Consider the following 14,742-nt stretch of genomic DNA (forward strand, 5'->3'; position numbering starts at 1 on the left):
AACAGGAATTTTCAAGTGACTTTGCTCTCTATGGTGGGCTATATACAAGCTCCATTTATCCTAAATCCTATCATCTTTAGCATACATTATTGTAATTTCAGAAACTAATCCAGCCTTAATTAGCTCTTAAAGTTCACTTCCCAGTGGACAACAGGACCAGTTTACAATGCAGGCAGGTATTTTCCATTAAGTATTCTATATGTCTTGTAGCTCATGCTGCTATGTCCATTTTCATCAGATATTAAGAAAATAATATTCTAGTAACTTGGATAGAAATAGAAAACCAATAAGTAAAAATAAATAGCTGTTCAAATATCTTACATTATAGAGAAAATGTTTCTGATGGTAAAATGTATTTTACTTGCTAACATCCACAGAATGCTTCCAGAATACTTCCATTACAAATGAATAAATCTAATGCCCCAAATTGGGATTTTGAGCTATTGCCACGTTACTAAACAAAATGATCCAAGAACTGTTCTCTACTCTAGTGCCAAGCGGCACAGCAGAAGACTTACCCATAAATTCTTCCCCGTCTTGAAATAGGCTTTTGCCTTGCCCATCTTGCCTACTGCAAAAACTCCTGCACGCTGTCTGGGAGAGTGGTAGGGAGCACACTGACAAGAAAGAGAATGGATGATCACATGCCACTGCACAAGCACATGCTCTGTCTTTCTTTGAATTAGCATTATAGACACAGACTGATGATTATTAGCAAAGCTTTTTTTTTTTTTTAAAGTATCCACATGTAAGAATTTTACTCTGGGAGAAGGAGAAGACAGAGCTCAAGCACCATGTTGATTGACTAAATGTTTGCTGAAATCTGGAAAAGCTGATCCAAGTCTAGATTACCCAGTTTCCGTAAGCTGCCTTGGGACTTTCCAGTTTATTATCTTCTCAGTCCTAGCTTTACACTAGAGGAAGGTATGAAAGTCAGTTTCTGTGATCTAAGAAACGTTACAAACCAAATACTGAAAATTATTGTGCCTCTTCAGGTCCCACTGATTTCAAAAGCAGCTCAAAGAATTTTGAATTTTGTAACGATAGATTAAGCATTTACATAATGAAGTCATAATACTTGTTTAAAGCTTGAGCTCTGCTTCTATTAAATTAACTGTCAAATTAAAATATCTATTAAATCAGTATCTCTCACTGGCAGGATTAATTGCACTATCTTTTTAAATTATGAAGTAGGAAAGAAAATCATGGCAGGCATTAGAACAAACAATTGCTCTTAGTCCACCAATTCCAGAAAAAACAGGTCACCAGTTGATTGATCTTTGTTACAAAGACACAGTGAAGACAATAAAATTACAACAGATGTGAACTAATGTGTCTAATGACTTTCAAGAACAATATATTGTTACAGAAAAAAATCATGAATTGCCAAATGCTGGTACAATGCCAGTGATGCCAGGCTTGGTCCTGCTGGCTTACTACCAGTACAGTCAGCTCCAGGTGAAGCCTGGACCTTTTGTAGGTCTTGGATCCCTGCTGCAAGAATAGAAATCTTAAATATAACATCTTTCTCCACTTACTCTTTCCAAAATTACTCTGACAAAATAATCTGTCTCTGGTTTCAAAGAAAGGAAGACTTTCCTAGTTCCTTCTTTGAAGATTTTGTGTAGCATTACTGCATACTATGCAGCGCTTCTGATCCAGAGAGAGGCACTTTCACAATCAAAAAAGTGATTTCTTACATTAGGTCAGTTGGCTGGGGTTTTGGGAGGTCCATGTGGATCATATTTTTACGTATTTTACTGTTTGTCTTAATTAAAAACAAATTTAGTACTTGATTGGTTACTGAATAAGAAGACCACAAATATGTCATTAAATTTTTCCATAAAAGGATGTGAAGCCCAGAAATGGGGCCCTTCCTGTAGCTCCCATTGCCCTTCCTGCATGAACAATGGCATTTGTCATGAAGATACTGGGGAATGCATCTGTCCTCCAGGTTTTATGGGAAAAACATGTGAGAAAGGTAAGCAAATATTATTTTCACAGATTGACTGTTAATTTGTTCTCAGTAGCATAAATTGGCAGATTATTGATGGAAGCAGCAAATGGAGAAGCCTCGTTTCACCCTTTGTACATATATCATTTACAGCTGGTGCTGGAGACGGGACAGTGTTAGGTGAGATAAACCCTGAATTAGTAAGGATGTTCTTGTGTTTTAACTTCTCCCCCTCTTCTGCTAGTAGAATTTGTGTTGCTAAGGGAGATGAATGTTTTCAGCTCTTCTTGGTCAATATGCACTTGGACAGTGTGCTGGATAACCTCACCTAGGCTCCTTTTCCCATGAGAAGCTGAACCAGATGATCTTTTGAGGTCACTTCCAACCTGGGCTGTGCTATGGTTCCCCTGAAATCAGTATGCTCGAAGCTACTGACTGACTATTAAATGCATGGTAAAATAGGAGATCCTAAGGATACACTGGCACTGGGAAATGCAGCCCTGTGTTAGAGACTCCCTGGCTACTTCTGAACAAGCTGCTAATTTGCTCACAAGGGAATTTCCCTCTGTAGAGGCATATCAACAGCATATATCTGTTAGTGCATATCTATGTCTGTAAATTAGTTTGAATTCTGGAAGAATTACAGCAGGCACCACATTGCTCTTATCTCTCCAAGTAACTTTTGGGTTCAGTGCTAAATATGTATCCTAATATTCTGACTGGATTGTAGTTCTGCAAATACTAGAGCTAAGCTATTGGAATAGCTGACATCTGAACCACTCCAGCATAGCATTGGTCTTACCAGAAAAGCGAAAACCTAAGCTTGGCATTTCCACGAAGTTCTAAGAAGACTATTTGGTCTTCCTGGCATTATTTGCCCATTTTATATTTTAAAGGCTTATAAAAAGGATTTACTGCTGAAGCTCTGTCCGCACATACCCAAAGCAATGGATGCTTTGCTCATGAATCTGCACATCTCAGAAAGTTATGTTTGTTTCTGCTGCCTGAACTTAACCACTAGAGCAGCCATGGCTTAAGTTATTATGGATGTTAATGTATCTGGTATCTGCATGGTAAAAATGCTGATTTTTTTATTTTAATTCATGTTTTCTGTTGTCTAAAGCTGTATCATTAGAAGCATTAGCTCTTCTGTGGACTTAATGCTGTTAGACTATTCTTTCCCTCTTCATTCAATAGCTTGTGGAGCCAATACATTTGGCAAAACATGTGAAGAGAGCTGTAAGGAAAACTATGGCTGCAGAAACTATATGTTCTGTCTACCGGATCCATATGGTTGTTCTTGTGCCACAGGATGGATGGGGCTGGAATGTGATAAAGGTATAGTAAAAAACAGGAGGAATGGTGGAGTCCTTAGTGTGCTGCACATAGGAAATACAGAAGAGAACTAATGGAGGAGAATAAAAGACAGGATTTTTTACATTCTGTAAAAGAGGAAAAATAATTTTCACCCATGTCAGAGGACCATGTCAGATTCTCAGAAAAAGGACATAGTAAACTTGAAAACTATTAAAATTATTCTGCAAAATTAATTGATGTTCTACTGAGATGCCAAAAATCCTCTAGCATCTCCAGTCTTGCCATATTTCTACAAGTCGAACTGAGCAATTTGATGCCAAACAGATATTCATTGCTGAGCAATACTAAGCATAATCAGCTATTTCAATTAGACTGCAATGTCTTTGGGACATGAAGCACAAGTTCCTTTATGGATAGGTGTCATCTTGTTCAATGGCCACATACCTGATGAAGCCTTTGGACACTATCACAGCGTAAGTGAAAAAACAGCAGAGACTGAAGAAACTTCTACATTGTCATCTAGTCCACAAATGACAGGCATGGATACAAATGTGCTCTACATTTTTTACATTAGTGTACTCTCAGGATGCTCTGTGGATGATCAAGCACTAATATATATATAGTTTCAAACTCAAGCCAGCTGAGGGAACTAAAGCCTACTGGAGAATTGATTCATGAGATTGAAAATTGATAGAAAATATTTTCTAGTACCCTTACACTAACTGGAAACATATGTACTTGCAGAATGCAACCCTGGTTTTTATGGGTCGGATTGCAAACTCAAATGTAATTGTCACAATCGAGGGACATGTGACAGATTTAAGGGCTGCGTCTGCTCCCTTGGATGGCATGGTCTGCAGTGTGAAAAAGAAGGTAAAGCAAGGTAACACGGTAGTAAACGGCTTTTCCCAGTGTAACTGAAACAGATCTTTATGCTGGTACAGCATTACCGCTGCAGCCTTCCAGCCTGGTATCTTTGCTCTGTTGGTTATCTTCCAGGGGGACAGACACTGCTGTACCTCCTTATTGCAATACAGTGTTTTTAAGCCTCTGCCCCATATTCTGCAATTAGCAGGTTTGTACGCTACCATTTCATCTGATCTTGCTTTCATTAGAGGTAGATTTTCAAACCTGGCTCCATAGAATTTGACAATGACCTTAATATCAATTACTGACAAAAGCTGCATGTACTACCTCCACAATCAGGTTTTGGATAGGCTCATGGTACTTTACCATTACCTACCTCTTATTCATCTTCATACAATCATTTCTATACCATGTGCCTCATGATCTGAAATTAACGACTGAGACACAAACACAACCCCAGGGTTTAAAACAGCTCTGTCTCTCTGAAAGTGTTAAACTTGAAAAGCTGAGTACACCTCATTCAGAATCTCATTGGTTTCAGACAAGGTTCACACACAGTATTTTACAATATGCACGCAGCATCTATAATTTCTGCTTAATAAACAAAGTGACAAATCCAGTGTTAACTTGTAAAAGCTTTCAAGTGCAAAAACAAGCAGAGAAATAAGACTGTGATCCACCAGCCAAACTATGCTGTTGTGATCTGACTGCTCTTATAAACAAACAAAATGGAGAGTACATAGGTAGTGTACATTCAGCACAAAAAGTGTGTATGACTTCAACAGCTACACTGTCTGTGCTTGGAGTGTCAGTGAGAAAGAGAGGAGAAGGGAGAGCAAAACAAAGGAGAGTGGGCACAGGGCTTGTTCTTTCTGACATGACATTTACACTGCTGTAGCAGGGCTGACTTTGATTAAGTGTGATCCTTGTAGATGTTCACATGAATGAAGGGAGACCCAGACACCTATACTACTGGTGCTCATTGTACACCTAAACTTGTTTTGGTGCTGCCTTTTTAAAGTCCTGCTTAAAGACTGACATTAAAATACTATATATCTTCTGTAGGTTCAGCAGATCTTTCACCTCAGATAGAAAACTTACTAGATCCTGTAGAACTCAATTCTGGTGTTGAGTTCAGGCCTTTTTGTATAGCGACTGGGATGCCACTTCCTAAATCTGAAGAATTTAAACTTTTGAAGCAAGACGGAACTGTCCTAAGGGTAGGCTCCTGATTTAATTGCTTCCTATTATTTCTGATGTTTATTTTTTACTTGGTCTGTAGTCAGTGCACACTATGGTTTTCAAGCATAATGTAACATTTCGATATTCTGAGGTACCTCATGAACTCATAAGCACATATGAAACTATGGAATTGACCAGACCGTTGCAGACCATTTCTATTGAAATCACTGAACGCTGGATGAGTTCCTAAACTGTGAGAAAGTCTCATGGGAATCTTCCTACATGCCCACATTTTTCAGGTCCTGTACATCTTTTGTCATTTCAGCCTGCCCTAATTGTTACCAGTAATCGCTCTGAAGCCATGTTTACAATTAATCGAATCCAGCCCCGTGACACAGGAACCTGGGTCTGCAGTGTGCAGACAGTAGCAGGAATGGCAGAGAAACCATTTCAAGTTACAGTCAAAGGTAAAAGCACAAATCTTGTTAAATGTCTTTGCCTCTCTGCTTTTAAGGGCAGCTTTATAGTCAAACATGGCAGAGCTTTCGGTTATCTGCATTGCAAGAAAATGTCTGAACAAGTGTCTACGGTCAGAATATGAGCAGAAAACCTTTGTAAGCAACATACTATTGTGTATTAAAAAAAAAGCGTGGTGGTAGGAATTAGAAATAAATACAAGTTGTTTTTTTTATAAAGATCTAAACCATCAACTTTAGGGTGTAAAGCCCTGTCTACTTCATAAGAGTTTTGAAGAGTATCTCCCATTTTCCTGTTGATCTAGGAAGATACCAGAGTTTTACTGATACAGGGAATTAAAAGGCTGGTTTAATACTTGCATTCTTGCTCAGTTCCTCCTGTGCCACAGTATGCCCCAAGGCTGACAGACAGTGGACATAATTTTCTCATAATTGATATCAATGCTGAGTTACATCTTGGAGATGGACCTGTTGTGTCAACAAAACTCCTGTACAAGCCAGCAAAACGTTACCAGTCCTGGATGTCTGTGGAAGGTAAGAAGGCATTCTTAAATTCCCTTAAGCACAAACTTCAGCTGCATGCTGAAACATAATGTGGTGTCTGCTCTTGACTAGATCCAAAAGATTCTAAAATGCATAAAAGTTAAATCTTTTATGACTGGATGCATGACTTTTTGCATACCACTATGTATAATGTTATTGTGGATGTGGTACACTGACAGTAGTCAAAAGTGCATGTTCAGTTTTCAGTAACCAAGGACTTCTCCCCTCCTTCCTTAAGATAAACTGTACTCGGTGTTGGGCCCATCTGTTGAAATCTCCTGTGTAAATAGCAGATTTTCAAAAGTAGTGAGCAGGATGGGGGCATCCTGGAGGATCTACAGTCTCTTTTTGTGTCTGTTACACACTCTGGTGAGACAAACATCTTACCTAAGTATTTATCAGGAATGGCACGGGTAAAACGAAGACTTCTTGTGAGTTAGATGACCTCTTACAGCCCTGTTTTACCATTTTATGCAAAGCCTAAAATATTATAGGAAACATTAACAAGCTTTAACAAGTAGCAAACAACTTTTGTTACTAATTTGAGAAAACCCAAGATCTGCATACACAATGCACACTGCCTAAGCAACCAGTCTTGCTCTGTCCTAAAGCAAGGGCAGATGGAAACATCTCTTAGGCTAGGTTGAAGCTCAACTTAAATATAAAGATTTTATACTTCTAAATAGTTTATCTTGGTGAATAAGAAACAAAAGAAGAGTCTAAGTATCTTAACTTCCATGGTTAGTGGTTCAGGAATATTTTCCAAACCTTTTCTTCCTTAACATTTTTCAGCATGGACTATGGCTTTACTTTCTCCTTTTGTTGTCAGTAAAAGGCACAACTAAAAGACTGGACAATCTGGAGCCAAAAACGGAGTATCAGTTTTGTGTTCAGCTGAGTCGGCAAGGGGAAGGAGGGGAAGGCCATCCTGGGCCACAAGCTAGCTTCACGACAGCTGCGCTTGGTAAGTCGTTGCATTGGCTTTTCACAAAAGGGCTGTTTCAGCTGCTTTTCTCTTTAATCGGTTCCCTGATCTCTGCCAGAACACTTTCATTTGAACAAAGAAGGCTGTACTTGAATTCTATGTAGAATCTTTGAAAATAACCTCACACAAAGAAGAAGAAAAAAAGAAGGGAAAACCCCAACCAATCCAGAAGTGAATAAAACCAGAAAGAGACAGAGCTATTATTCTCTCTGATTTGGAGATGAGGGATCTGGGAAAGGAAAATTTATGTAATTTGGATGGCTATGCAGCAGAGTCGGAGATACAATTCACTTCTTTTGCATGCCAGTCCTTCCTCCTAATACTGGATCAGTCCTTCCTCTTAGTATTAGATCAGTTTACTTTAAAAATGGAGATGTCTGAACAAGCAGAAAAGCTTTTAGTCCACCGAGGGTACAGTCCAAACTGAATACAGGCATAGAAAATAAATTAGGATTACACCAGGAACTGTTTAACAAGAGAGCAAAAGAGCTGGTTTCTCACATCTAAAAAGCTCATCTGCACCACCAGCTCAGTGAAGAGACCTTTTTCTTGACACAGCAGCTGTTGATAAGATACTTTGGGACTATCAGTACCTCTTAGATGTAATTTCTGCAATTTGGGTTTGGTGGCAGGGAGAATTACCCTTTGCCACCCCAATCTAGGGCAAGTGGTTGGAATCAACTGGTACCCCTATTTTAACTTGCATACCCGACACGCATGAAATGTTGTTCCCTGTCTTATTTGGCTTTTCCAAGGTCTTCCTCCACCAGAAGGTCTCACTCTCTTTCCAAAAAGTATGACATCCCTGAATCTGTCATGGCATCCTTTAACACTGAGGACAGAGGATGATATTCGTGTTGAAGTGGAAAGGAAAAGCGTGAATGACAACGGTGATGAGAGCAGCGTCATTACTCAAGTGCCAGGAAATATGTCCACACTGATCATTAAAGATCTTGAGCCTAGACAGCAATATATGTGCAGGGTACGGGTGAACACCAGATCCCAAGGAGAATGGAGCAACTATCTGTATGCATGGACTTTCAGTGACAGTAAGTAGCTGATTCATATCCTTCTGTTTAATTCTTCCTCTTTCCTCCAGTTATCAGACTGATTGTCACTTGATGACTAAGTTAAATGCAGTCCTTTGTTCTGGTAGCACTCAGTTCCTGGTGATCACTTGTGGTTGTTATTATGAAGATAGCTCAATGTCCAAGGAAATTCTTATGCTGGAAATTATCAGGAACTAATGATTAGTTTAAAAGAAAAAAAAAAGGGGGGGGGGAAACAAATTAAAAGCTTGGGACTCTGCATCTTCATTTCAGTGCAATTCATGCTTCTAACACACGTAGCATCTTTTTCCTCCTCATAATGGTGAACCCTCAGAGTTCACTACTCCAGGCTCTTTTGTTACTCCAGAAAAACACTCAGACCCTGCAATTCAGCTATGTCAATTCAGAAATAGTCATAGTTAAAGACTGAAGACAAGATACAATGCAAGGTAAAAACTGTATGAGCAAAGAGTAGTTGTGTGCTGCACTGAAGACTAATGACTGCCTTTGAATTCCCCGAGAGTGAGTGGTGTCCTTTCATAATGCCCCAGCAAATGCCCTGTCTGAATGGAGTCCCATCTGCACAGGTGTCCCTCGGAATGGCTGATGGGTGCCACTGCCCATACCACACACTAGAAAGGTGGGCTTCTTCCTCCCTACAGGCCATGTGAGGAGGCCCTCACTGAGATCCTACATGTATTAACAGAAGTGACAATGACTGTCATGGAACACTCCAGCTTTCTGAGCTCTGATGCCAAACTGCACTAAGAAAAATATAAGGGTACTGTTTTCCAGAAGATACTTAGCTTAGTAGTCATGGGCATGTCCACAAATCTAGTACTCACCCCTGCTGGTGGTTTTCTGATGCGATTTGTGGAAATGTTGGTATCAGTTTCCCCTCTTTCTAACAGCCTGTATCCTGGCAGGGAATTGTTCCCTGAAGCAGTGAAAGTATGAGACCTGGGAGTCATATGGGAATGATGATTCAGTATAGCAGGAAATTAACCTTTTCTGCATTAATCGGAATGCAATTGTGTTGTCCTTGCGTACAGCTCAGATAATCTGATCTTCATTCAAGGACAGGAGTATACTGAATGCTGTTCCAACCTCTCTTGGAAGTATAGAGGACTGCAATGTGGGTGACAGCACATCAGGTTCATAAAAAATACTGCATTCAGTCACCATAGCTTGTCAACAAAATTTTGCCTCTGTTTAGTGCAGCAAAAGCACTGAGGAAAGTGTTTGGCTCCCTGTGGGGAAGAGAAAGATGTACACTTCAATGCTTTGTGTGTATTTGTGTTTGTTCTCAGGAATCCCTCCCGCACCATACAACATCAGGTTTTCTAACACCACAGACACATCCTCAGTCATCTCTTGGACAACTGCTGAGGGTCATTCCATCTCCTCCATCATCATCAGCTACAAAATTTATGGGAAGGCTGAGTACAACCACATCGACATTATCATAAAGAACACCAGCATTACTCAATACCATCTCAAGGGCCTTGAGCCAAACACTGTGTACCAGGTTCAGATTAATGCTCAGAATAATATTGGCCTGAGCAACCCAAACACATCGTTTGAACTGAAGACTCTTCCGGAAACTAAAGGTTAGTCATTCCATCATGCTGAGCTTGCACAAGCCATGGCTGGCAGTGCAAACTAGTTAGCCAAGACAAAGTCATAATGTTATTTTTTAATTTTAGGTTTTTTCGCTTTTAATTTTGAGGCACAACAAGGCATCACCAAAATTTGATTCTCAGTTTATTCAGTTCCCAGTCATTGGTGAAGTGACAACACGTAATATTTTTGTGTGTCCACTAGAAAGTGCCCTACAGTTCCTAAATTAAAGGAGCTACATATAATAGGATTATTAAATCACTGAATGTGACCTGAGCTCTGCTCTGCCTGAATTCAGCAGGATCTGCAGTGCTCATACATGTGCATTATTAAATCACTGAATGTGACCTGAGCTCTGCTCTGCCTGAATTCAGCAGGATCTGCAGTGCTCATACATGTGCAAATCAGAACATCTAATGTCTGTGACATTTTTGGAAAACAAAAGGATGTATCTCTATGCCTGTATACAGCTTACAAGACAAGAGTATTTAGCTATACACTGTTCATATTTTTTTCAGAATTACCTGGAAATAATAACGAACTCTTTATGTGCTTCCTCAACAGCTCCGTATGAATCTAAAGGAGGCAAAATGCTGCTTATTGCTATCCTTGGCTCTGCAGGGATGACCTGTGTAACAATCCTCCTGGCCTTTCTCATTATGCTGCAGTTAAAGCGAGCCAACTTCCAGCGTCGAATGGCTCAGGCTTTCCAAAATGTGGTGGTGGGTTTCTAGCTTTCGTGTGTCAGTGTGGTTGTTAATTTTGGTCCCACCTTTTCCTGTTTTTTCCAATTTATTTTCCTTGGCCTTCCCACTGTCTTCTCTTCACCCGTGCAATTAGTACAGATGTAAAGCTTCTCTGCTACTGACTCCAGAGCTAAAGCAATCACAGTTATAGGTTATGAGGTATAAAACCTGACTTGGAAAAAGTTGCACACCAGTTATCCTTCTCCCTTTTCTACCTTGTCACACTTGTGTACGAGTATAAAGCCAGGCAGAACGGAGGAGCCTGTTCTCCCTCTATGAAGTTGTACCTGATTTTGAAAGCTACCATATTATTTAATGTTGCTTTTGAGCGTCAGCAACTGCTCCACTGGGGACAGCACACCAAGGATCAGTCAATGGCAACATCAAGAGTTCTGGCTATAAGGAAATTGCTGAAGGTTGTAACATCACATAGAGACATCTATATATAAATATACATGTATATATTTGTATCCTGCTGTAGTGTCTCTATCACTCTGCTTTCCAGTGCTGTTCTCTCTCTTCAGAGGGGAACCTGTGAAACAGAATGAAGCTGGACCAAAGAGTTCCTACATATGGATCTGCATAGGTTGTTTGATAAATAGGGGGGCAGGGGGCTCTTCTAAAAAGGTGATCAGTCCCCAGGGCCACACAGAATTGCTCCTGCTCCTTGTCCTGAAACTTTTCCGACAGAAGTATTTTATGGGAATGTGTAACTGAAGTAGAGATGTCTCCCCAAGTATGGAGGAAGATCATTTCCTCTCTTTTTTGTTTCCTTGCTTCTTCTTTCCTCAGTCTTCCTACTGAGCCTAATCAGCACAGGATTTAGCCAAGCTTAATATGAGATAAATCTCAAACCTAAGACTTAAAACTGGTTTTGAGATCAGTTTTACCAAATGATTTTTGTTCATCTGCTTCATCTTCAAGGTGATTGTAAAACTGTTCAGGAGGCCTAGGTCTACAAAGGTACACATGCATAAATTAGGAGCCTGAGTAATTTAGTGGATCTGGGCAGAAGTGCTTGACGAAGTCAGTGTCTACACTAGGTATAACTGTCTACTGCACTCCCTCTTGCATAAGCAAGGGATGGATCAGGCTCTGTGTGTGTGTGTGTGTACATGAGTGAGCACACATATATTTGGGGAGTGTAATCAGAGCATTGCTCAGTAAAGTAGAAATCACCGTTCATGTCATTTGCTTAACTCTGTTACAGAGGGAAGAGCCAGCTGTACAGTTTAACTCAGGTACTCTCACCCTGAGCAGGAAAGCCAAAAACAGCCCAGATCCCACTATTTATCCAGTCCTTGAGTGGAATGACATAAAATTTCAAGATGTGATTGGGGAAGGTAACTTTGGGCAAGTCCTGAAAGCACGCATTAAGAAAGATGGCTTACGCATGGATGCTGCGATTAAAAGGATGAAAGGTAGTAAAGATCGGAGACGCTGAGACTAAAGACTTTTCTTGGTTGTTTGTTCCAAGTGTTTCTCTGTCATAAGAAATGCTTAGTAGCCCTCTCCTAAAGCTAAAATGAATACTCAAAGTTGCTAGTGAAATCATATCAGCTGTCACTAGGCTAAGATTTGTGTCCTGGCAAAGACTGTATTTCTGCATGGTCCAGTTGGTTTATATTTATCTTTACTTGTTGATATCATTAACTATTCTGTATTTTTCAATTCGTAGATCAGTATGAACTTCAGCGTGAGTTCATCTGCAAAATGGGAGCCATTAAAAGATTCATTTAATAGAGAAGAGCACAGAGCTACCCTTGGGGCACAACATTTGCTCATCTTGCTTTACCTTAGCTATTCAGAGACAATGTACCTGTGCATCTACAGGATCTACATCTACATCTATGACAATCACTCATTTTCATTGTAATCTTCAGATGTGACTGCCACATTCTAGAGAGAACTGTAATGCATAGCATACGCCAGGAATGTATATATTTTCTTGCATTTCACGAGGTCATGATCTAGGCAAACTGGCAGACACTCAAGTATGATGATCATTTAAAAAAGGCAAAGTCTGCATACAGGCAGTTATAGTCAACAGCACACATAAGGAAATATTTTAGACAGCTAGTTTTCATATCTGCTATGACATTCTTACATTCTCAAATAATAAGGGAAGTGGCATGGTATATTAAGATGATTTCTTTCTCTGCAGATGGCTGCTACAGACATTAGGTTCTCTATTTCCTTTGATTGAAAAATCTTACTCTTTTTCAGCACATACTAAAGTGTTTTAAGAGTTTTTCTGTTGGGGCTGAAGAAGTAGTGCCTCAAAGAACCCAGAGTCCTCACATTTAACAACAATATGATCATGAATTCAGTTCGAAGGAAAACATAAATACATGTTTATTTGATTTTCAGACTACGCCTCAAAAGATGACCACAGAGACTTTGCTGGAGAACTTGAAGTTCTTTGTAAACTTGGTCATCATCCCAACATCATAAATCTTTTGGGAGCATGTGAACATCGAGGTAAGATGCTCTTGAGTGTATGGACTTCAAAAATTACTTTTAAAAACCCCAGACAGTGCAGCCCATAGAAACACCAGCTTATAAGTAGATCTTCCTAAAACATTTGTAAAAAAATGAAATAAACTTGTTTATCTACAAACCCACATTAATCCTTCAGAAAAAATGCTCGTCAACAGCTCTGCACCTCAGAATTATGATGTTTGATATTTCCGTCTAGTCTCTTCTATGTTTATTTCTTTTTCCCTCAGAGCAGTGCAAACATCCAAATACTATTACTGACCATCTTTCACTCTGTGATATACTCACCATCTGATGTTTCATTAGGATATCTTTATCTTGCTATTGAATATGCCCCCCATGGAAATCTACTGGACTTCCTTCGGAAAAGCAGAGTTCTGGAGACAGACCCAGCATTTGCTATTGCCAACAGTACTGCCTCTACACTTTCCTCTCAGCAGCTTCTCCATTTTGCAGCAGACGTCGCTAGAGGAATGGACTACTTGAGCCAGAAACAGGTCAGTCTTAAACTCTCTACCCACTGAAGGCACAGCAATTAATTTTTCAGGGACTGTGACTTTTAGTAAAATCAAAGTAATATTTTAGTTTGAGCTTCTATAGCACCCACTAGATTAGTTTTATCATCACTATCAAACACTAGGTCATGGGGAATCAAGGAAGAGACATTAAAACTTAGAAACAACATGGTAACTAACTGCTTTCATCTTCAGATAAAGTTTAAAATGTTTTTGGTATTGACATACCAAAGCAGTTTTGGTTTTTGTTCTTATTCTGACTGTTTATAATTTTCAGTATAGCACTAAAATAATACATATAAAGCTTACAGATACTGTGGTGATTCCCTTTTTTTTTTTTTTTTTTTAAGTTTATTCATCGAGATTTGGCAGCAAGAAACATCTTGGTTGGAGAAAATTATGTTGCAAAAATAGCTGACTTTGGCTTATCAAGAGGTCAAGAAGTTTATGTTAAGAAGACCATGGTAAGGATTAAAACAAACTAATATAGTCTATTTTCCTCATTTTTTGTTTTCTTGTTTCTTACTATTGTTTTCATATGAAGAAAAATACAGACTTATTAGATACTACAAAAACGGATTATTTAAATATTCTATATTAACATGTATTTATATTAATATTCTGTTTATTAATATGTATACATTACTTGTAAATCAATTCTATACCATGGTCATAATATACGATATAATTGAAAATTACTTATATGAATCTGGATGGTGGTTAAATAACAATTTTGTGGCCAGTTATGAGATGCAATAAAAGTGTGCTATAAAAAAAACCCATATAATATGTATTTGACATACGAAGAGGATATATACATGTGTGTAGATCTGCACAGGTATGAAAATAATATTTTCATCCCAGAATTTGTCCAGCTGAGACAAGCTGGTCCAAGTCTATTGAATGGGGCCAAAGTTAGTAAGATGATAAGCAGAGGTATGTCAGGATCTCTGGGCTGAAAAAATAGCTTTCCAGGGCAAATGCTTAGA

At 39.1% G+C, this 14,742-nt stretch overlaps 1 protein-coding gene across 1 annotated transcript in view; it reads left to right on the forward strand.

Moving 5' to 3' along the window:
* The window catches only part of TEK (TEK receptor tyrosine kinase), a 43,790-nt gene that overhangs the window by 22,035 nt on the left and 7,013 nt on the right, over nucleotides 1-14,742 (forward strand). The window contains exons 5-18 of the mRNA XM_037373729.1: nucleotides 1,850-1,981; nucleotides 3,152-3,292; nucleotides 4,016-4,144; nucleotides 5,204-5,358; nucleotides 5,646-5,787; nucleotides 6,169-6,330; nucleotides 7,169-7,303; nucleotides 8,080-8,373; nucleotides 9,684-9,983; nucleotides 10,558-10,715; nucleotides 11,950-12,160; nucleotides 13,110-13,220; nucleotides 13,545-13,735; nucleotides 14,104-14,217. Coding sequence (XP_037229626.1) covers nucleotides 1,850-1,981; nucleotides 3,152-3,292; nucleotides 4,016-4,144; nucleotides 5,204-5,358; nucleotides 5,646-5,787; nucleotides 6,169-6,330; nucleotides 7,169-7,303; nucleotides 8,080-8,373; nucleotides 9,684-9,983; nucleotides 10,558-10,715; nucleotides 11,950-12,160; nucleotides 13,110-13,220; nucleotides 13,545-13,735; nucleotides 14,104-14,217 — 2,375 coding nt within the window. The remainder of the gene's footprint in view (nucleotides 1-1,849; nucleotides 1,982-3,151; nucleotides 3,293-4,015; nucleotides 4,145-5,203; nucleotides 5,359-5,645; nucleotides 5,788-6,168; nucleotides 6,331-7,168; nucleotides 7,304-8,079; nucleotides 8,374-9,683; nucleotides 9,984-10,557; nucleotides 10,716-11,949; nucleotides 12,161-13,109; nucleotides 13,221-13,544; nucleotides 13,736-14,103; nucleotides 14,218-14,742) is intronic.

The sequence above is a fragment of the Falco rusticolus genome, chromosome Z, assembly GCF_015220075.1.
Source record: "Falco rusticolus isolate bFalRus1 chromosome Z, bFalRus1.pri, whole genome shotgun sequence".
Classification (NCBI taxonomy): domain Eukaryota; kingdom Metazoa; phylum Chordata; class Aves; order Falconiformes; family Falconidae; genus Falco; species Falco rusticolus.